Source organism: Sebastes fasciatus, chromosome 17, assembly GCF_043250625.1.
Source record: "Sebastes fasciatus isolate fSebFas1 chromosome 17, fSebFas1.pri, whole genome shotgun sequence".
Taxonomy (NCBI): domain Eukaryota; kingdom Metazoa; phylum Chordata; class Actinopteri; order Perciformes; family Sebastidae; genus Sebastes; species Sebastes fasciatus.
The window spans coordinates 10,744,154-10,750,209 of record NC_133811.1 but is presented as its reverse complement, the minus strand read 5'-3'; the positions used below and the strand labels follow the sequence as shown (position 1 = coordinate 10,750,209).

General features: G+C 42.7%; 1 protein-coding gene across 2 annotated transcripts; it reads left to right on the top strand.

Annotated features, from left to right (window-relative positions):
* The first annotated feature begins 557 nt into the window (after positions 1-557).
* Positions 558-5,611, top strand: LOC141754639 (1-acylglycerol-3-phosphate O-acyltransferase ABHD5-like). Of its 2 annotated transcripts, XM_074613866.1 has the most exons (7): positions 562-701; positions 1,444-1,526; positions 1,691-2,087; positions 2,368-2,519; positions 3,267-3,378; positions 4,973-5,153; positions 5,270-5,611. In XM_074613866.1, exons 1-7 carry the CDS (start codon positions 658-660, stop codon positions 5,387-5,389), a joined length of 1,089 nt encoding a protein of 362 aa, XP_074469967.1. In that variant the 5' UTR covers positions 562-657; the 3' UTR covers positions 5,390-5,611. The 2 variants fall into 2 exon arrangements, with proteins under 2 accessions (XP_074469968.1, XP_074469967.1); XM_074613867.1 differs by lacking the exon at positions 1,444-1,526 and having other exon boundaries at positions 558-701.
* The last annotated feature ends 445 nt before the right edge of the window (positions 5,612-6,056 follow it).

Sequence of the window (6,056 nt, the reverse complement as noted above, 5' to 3'; positions counted from 1 at the left end):
AATAAAGTAGATCAATTAACTTTGTATTCTTTTCCTAGAAATGTGTTAAATTAATTACCAGCTATTGAGAAATAGTGGATTATAATTATTAAATAATGTTTATAACAAAGTGATTTTCAATAAATTCTGAAGTAAATATTGGGGTAATTTGGCAGTAATTACAAAGAAATTTCAAATAGGTTACTTGCTAATTATCACCTAATTACCATGACATTTGTAGACCTGTAAAATGAAGTGTTATCATATATTTAATTTAGGCTTTATAATTGCTTTTTAAAAATAATATTTCTTAATATAAGGAAAACCTGTCTGCCATGGTGGCAGGTTACCTGAACGTTTTACCTGCCACAGCCAACATTTACCCTGTTATTTGGCAGGTGCTAATTTAATTCCCTGCCTCCAACACTACAAATTGACAAATAATTCACCAGGTGCTAAACTGTCAGGAGAATTTTTTTTATTTTTTATTAATATTTCTGTTAACAACTTTGCATTCTAAATTAATCACAGACACATACTTAGTAAAAGGGTGTTTGGTTACTAGTGGTAATGGTCACATTTTAAATTGAATTATTTACGGGATGTACATGAACGCATCATACTACACTGACAGTTACCTTCTCACATGGTCGCAACTACAACACCATCACAAACACCATGCGAAGGATGGCTGAGGAGATACAACCGACCAAGGACCAGAGGTGAGTTTTCCTCCTAAAATGACGCTTTTATTTCATTGTTGTCGTCATACCATGGTTGGTTATGTAAGTTTGCCTGTTGCTTCACCCTATGAATGCAGTCCTGTTGTGTGATGACCCAACTACATGTTGTTTCTGGAGTACCTTTCTGTTACAAACATACCCAAACACATCCAAACCTCTGTTAAAACTGTGTTATTTAATGTTTACTCGCTTACTGTCAAATATCCAAATGACATCTAATAAGCTACCGGTTAAAATCTATCAGTATCTTCTGGGGTACAAAGTGTTCTTTCATGCAAAACAACTTTATTTAACTCATTCATGAAATCTCTGCCTCTCTGACTGTTTCAAATATTGAATTTGTGTTAAATTAACTGTTAACTTGATGCATTTAATCTGTGCCGAATTGAGCAGTGGGTACTATACATTGCTGTGAGTTCTTAAGTCATCTTTTACCAAGTCTACATTCATGTTGGGAAACAAGTCAACATTAAATTTGCATATTTCTCAATGACATTTGGCACAAAGGTCACAAAATACAAACTAAGTAATCTGGGCTCCAATCTGTTAACTGTTTGCATGATGTCAAGTTTTGTCAAGTACTGTATAGATTGCATACCATCAGCACTGATAGCAGCAACGTCATGTGGTCAAAGTTCAATATACAGTTTGCCTTTTTTTGTGTTTGCTTGTACTTCACGTGTTCCTGCCTGCTTGTGCATGTCTACTGTCTGAATCACAGCTCCTGGATATTAAGTTGGCTTCCCTCTTGGTGCCCCACGTCTCCCTCTCAGCTGAAAGATGCAGAGGCAAAAATGCTCAACAGTAAGTGTGCTGTTGAGCCACCGATGAGTGGCTTTCAGTCACAAGTTTTGGTGCTGCATTGTAGAAATGCTGAGAGGTTTGGTGCAATTTCTTTAATATTTTTGTCCCATTTCCCTTACTTTTCCTTGCTCTACTCGTCCCATTATTCTACCCCTGTACTGCAGGTGTGAAGCGTCCTTTCTCCAGGCAGCACATCCGGATATCCAACAGCAACTACCTGTGGACCATAGCCTTTTCCACACAGCCGTGCTCTCTCCCCGAGCCCCCTGCCCAGCCCAGGTCTCCTCTGGTTCTGCTGCACGGCTTCGGAGGCGGGGTTGCCCTTTGGGCCCAAAACCTGGACTCTCTCTCCAGCGGCGGACCGGTCTACACTCTGGACCTGCTGGGCTTCGGCAGGAGCAGCCGCCCCGAGTTCAGCACCGACCCGGCGGTGGCCGAGGAGCAGTTTGTGTCAGCCCTGGAAGAGTGGAGGGAGAAGGTGGGACTGGAGGAAATGGTGCTGCTGGGACACAACCTCGGAGGATACCTGTCCGCTGCCTACACACTCAAATACCCACACAGGTGATGCCAACTGGGAACTTAATCCTGCTCTTTAAAATCTCAAAAGTCTGTGAAATCTTTTTACGTACTTTGTTACACTCTATCATGAGTAAATGTGTGTGTGTGTGTGTGTGTGTGTGTGTGTGTGTGTGTGTGTGTGTGTGTGTGTGTGTGTGTGTGTGTGTGTGTGTGTGTGTGTGTGTGTGTGTGTGTGTGTGTGTGTGTGTGTGTGTGTGTGTGTGTGTGTGTGTGTGTGTGTGTGTGTGTGTGTGTGTGTGTGTGTGTGTGTGTGTGTGTGCAGGGTAAAACACCTGCTACTAGTGGAGCCGTGGGGGTTCCCAGCACGTCCAGAGAACCCCAACCACAGCTCCATCCCAGTGTGGATCAGAGCCATGGGGGCCGTTATGAGCCCCTTCAACCCTCTGGCTGGACTCAGACTGGCTGGGCCTCTAGGTCAGCACACTCACACATATACATATATACCGTAGTAGGGCTGTCACTCCATTCAAATATTTAATCGCGATTAATCGCATGATTGTCTGTAGTTAATCACAATTAAATGCAAATTATTCACATTTTTTTATCTGTTCAAAATGTACCTTAAAGGGAGATTTGTCAAGTATTTAATACTCTTATCAACATGGGAGTGGACAAATATGCTGCTTTATGCAAATGTATTTATATATTTATTATTGGGAATCAATTAACACAAAACAATGACAGATATTGTCCAGAAACCCTCACAGGTACTGCATTTAGCATAAAATATATGCTCAAATCATGACATGGCAAACTGCAGCCCAACAGGCAACAACAGCTGTCAGTGTGTCAGTGTGCTGACTTGACTATGACTTGCCCCAAACTGCATGTGATTATCATAAAGTGGGCATATCTGTAAAGGGGAGACTCGTGGGTACCCATAGAACCCATTTTCATTCACATATCTTGAGGTCAGAGGTCGAGGGACCCCTTTGAAAATGGCCATCACATGTTTTTCCTCGCCAAAATGTAGTGTAAGTTTGGAGCGTTATTTAGCCTCCTTCGCGACAAGCTAGTATGACATGGTTGGTACCAATGGATTCCTCAGGTTTTGTCTGCCTCGGTCTGCGTTGTCATCGCTTCAACCATTGTCTCTTTCTATCATCTGATTTTGAAAGAATTTCTGCAAACTCAATCTGTGTTTGTATCTTCTTCTCTCAGGTCCAATGCTGGTCCAGACAACCAGGTCAGATTTCAAGCAGAAATACTCCTCTGTGTTTGACGACAACACAGTATCTGACTACATCTACCATCTGAATGCCCAGACTCCAAGGTGGGATTAGATTTTCAACTTGGACCCTATTTTGTCATGTTTTTGTGTCTAACTGATGAACCGGGACAACAATTTCTCAAATATTTACTCCAGTATTGAGGGACAGCGCTGTAAACAACAGCTGCTCACGGGCTACAATGTGGTGCTATTGGGGCAAGCTGGTACTGTCATTTACATCCACTAAAAGTGCTTGTTTTTGCCATGACAGGCTTTGATTGTTATTATAAGTGTTTGTCATTATAGAAAGACTCTGAAGGAGAAGTCTCATTCTGAAATCTGGCAAGGTGACGTGTTACAAGGTAACGGTGGAATAGTGGAATACGTCCATGGTGGAAACACGAGTGCCAGCCGGGCAGAGTTTGTTGTGTTGGAGTACAGAAAGCATAGCTTAGTGTTATCGAAAAAACTTTCAATGTCATGGCTGAATATTTAGATGATTTCGACAATGTGGATGAGGTCTTTGAATCCAATGGTCGTCCGTATTTATTTGAGCCAGAGTATAGGGATATTCAGATTTCACAACGAGACTTCTCCTTGAGCGGAACAAGGACCCAACAACAAACAGACCGGATCAAACGAAAGGTAAGAAAAGCGTTTTATTTCTCTGTAAGGTCCTTACCACATATGGACCAACATTCCCGATTTTCCCTGGAGGCTCCTGTTATTCTTCGCCCTCTCCCGGTTTCCTCCCGGGGTCACAATTCTACCGCATTTCTCCCAATTTATGGCAATCATTCACACCTTATTTTTCCTTTATGTTGTCTCAACCTGTCTCTGGCACTGTACAGCGTGTATAAGCCATAAGCCAAACTGTTTCCACCCGAAGGCATTAGAGCTACACCAAATATCTTTTCCTGGCAGAAGAGAGCTGCTTGTGACACTGCGCATTACAGCAAAGCCGTCGTGGTGCGGCGCAAGCCATTGGAAATAATGGGTTTCAGAACGCAGTTGTGCCGTTTTGACGCATTGTGTCTGGACGGGCCTTCAGTTAGAGACGGAGAGAGAAATTTAGAATACTCAGAGAAAGAAATACTCAAGCAGGGGCAAAAAAAATGAATGAATAAATGAAAACTGATGAATATTAGTCAGCAAGTTCACGCCAGAGGGGCGAATTATTCCGTTTTCTTTCCTGAGAATTAAAAGTAGGCCTATTTAACAAAAAAATGCTGTTGCAGTGTACTTATTATTTTGTTTTTTTCATTCTTTAAAAGTCACCAGAATGCAGGAAACAAAGAAACTCTGAAACTCAAACCTACTCAAACCGCTTTGGTTTTCAAATCCTCCCTATTTTTGATGTCTCAAGATTGGCAGTATGCCTTTCCATAATGTTGTCAGACACTTATAATAACAATCTGAGCCTGTCAGTGGCAACAACAAGCCCTTTTAGTGGATGTAACGCTACATTGATGCTGCTCACTATCCTCACAACTCGTTTTATGGCTATCTGTTACAGTGTTCTCCCTCAATACTGGAGTTAGACACAAAAACATGGGAAAATAGGGTCCAGGTTGAAAAATATCTATTAAGTTACCCTTTAAGCCGATATGTCCTGACACTTTATTTCTCTCCAACATTATATTTCTATCTGTTTCAGTGGAGAAACGGCCTTTAAGACCATGACCATTCCCTACGGCTGGGCTAAGAGGCCCATGCTGGAGAGGATCGGCCAAGTCCAGGCTGGTATTCCCGTTTCCTTCATCTACGGATCACGCTCCAGCATTGACAGTGACTCTGGATATGCATTCAAGAAAACCAGACCAGATGTGCAAATCAAGGTTCTTTTTAAATTGTTTCATGTCAAGTCTCTTCAATAATGTGGTTTGAAAGAAATATCCACGACAACTTCATCTCTAAACAGCTGACTCTTTCTGTTCAACTGTGTGTCTGTCAGGTGATCAGAGGAGCAGGCCATTACGTCTTCGCCGACCAGCCCGCTGACTTCAACCAGACGGTCCTTAAGATACTCGCTAGGACGGAGAAGAAAAGCCAAGACGAGGGATCGAAGCAGTGAGAGCTCCTTCGTTCAGACGCAACACAGGAGGGCACAGGGTTTAACCAACCCCTAACTCATTAGCTGTTAGGCTCTTTATCGTGCACTTTACTCTTAAGAGAGAACACTGAGAACACTTCACTCATCATTTGGGGGTCAAAGGTCAGATGATGCCACGGGTTTCTTCATCCAACCTCTATAAAGTTTTGTAAATAAATGTGAGATGCAGTCTTTTCTGAGAAACTGTCTGGCAATTCTTCTGTGAAAAATCACCCCTCAAGGGAATATCTTGTTTTGGGTTGAGGTCTAGGCAAAGTACACAGGATGTTCTCTTTCTGACCCCTCACCCACTCAGAGAGAGATATGAGGGAGAAGTGTATGGGGCAAAGGGCTGCTGTGTTTTTTTCACGAAACTTCCTCATTTCTCCGGAGACGTTGTGGATGAGAGCAGCCAGCAGGTGGCAGCACAGTAGCAGCATACACACACTACCTCCCCTCTCCTTTTGCAGAACAGTGAAGCCCAAACAAAGCTGCAGCCCTCACATGCATATTGAGTTGAGTGACCTGCACTCAGGAGACCTGGACAGTGATGCTTTAAGAGCAGCACGACTCTCGGCTCTCTGCTAAGTCACAACTGCGGTGACAGAATAGGGTCAGAGATGTGTGCTGGACTAAAAATAGGACTTCT

Bases quoted from the DNA above. Each gene is read 5' to 3' on its own strand.
- LOC141754639 (XM_074613866.1), top strand. From the start codon at position 658: ATGCGAAGGATGGCTGAGGAGATACAACCGACCAAGGACCAGAG. The intron at 702-1,443 runs GTGAGTTTTCCT...TCTGAATCACAG, and splicing joins CAACCGACCAAGGACCAGAG to CTCCTGGATATTAAGTTGGC. The intron at 1,527-1,690 runs GTAAGTGTGCTG...CCTGTACTGCAG, and splicing joins AGAGGCAAAAATGCTCAACA to GTGTGAAGCGTCCTTTCTCC.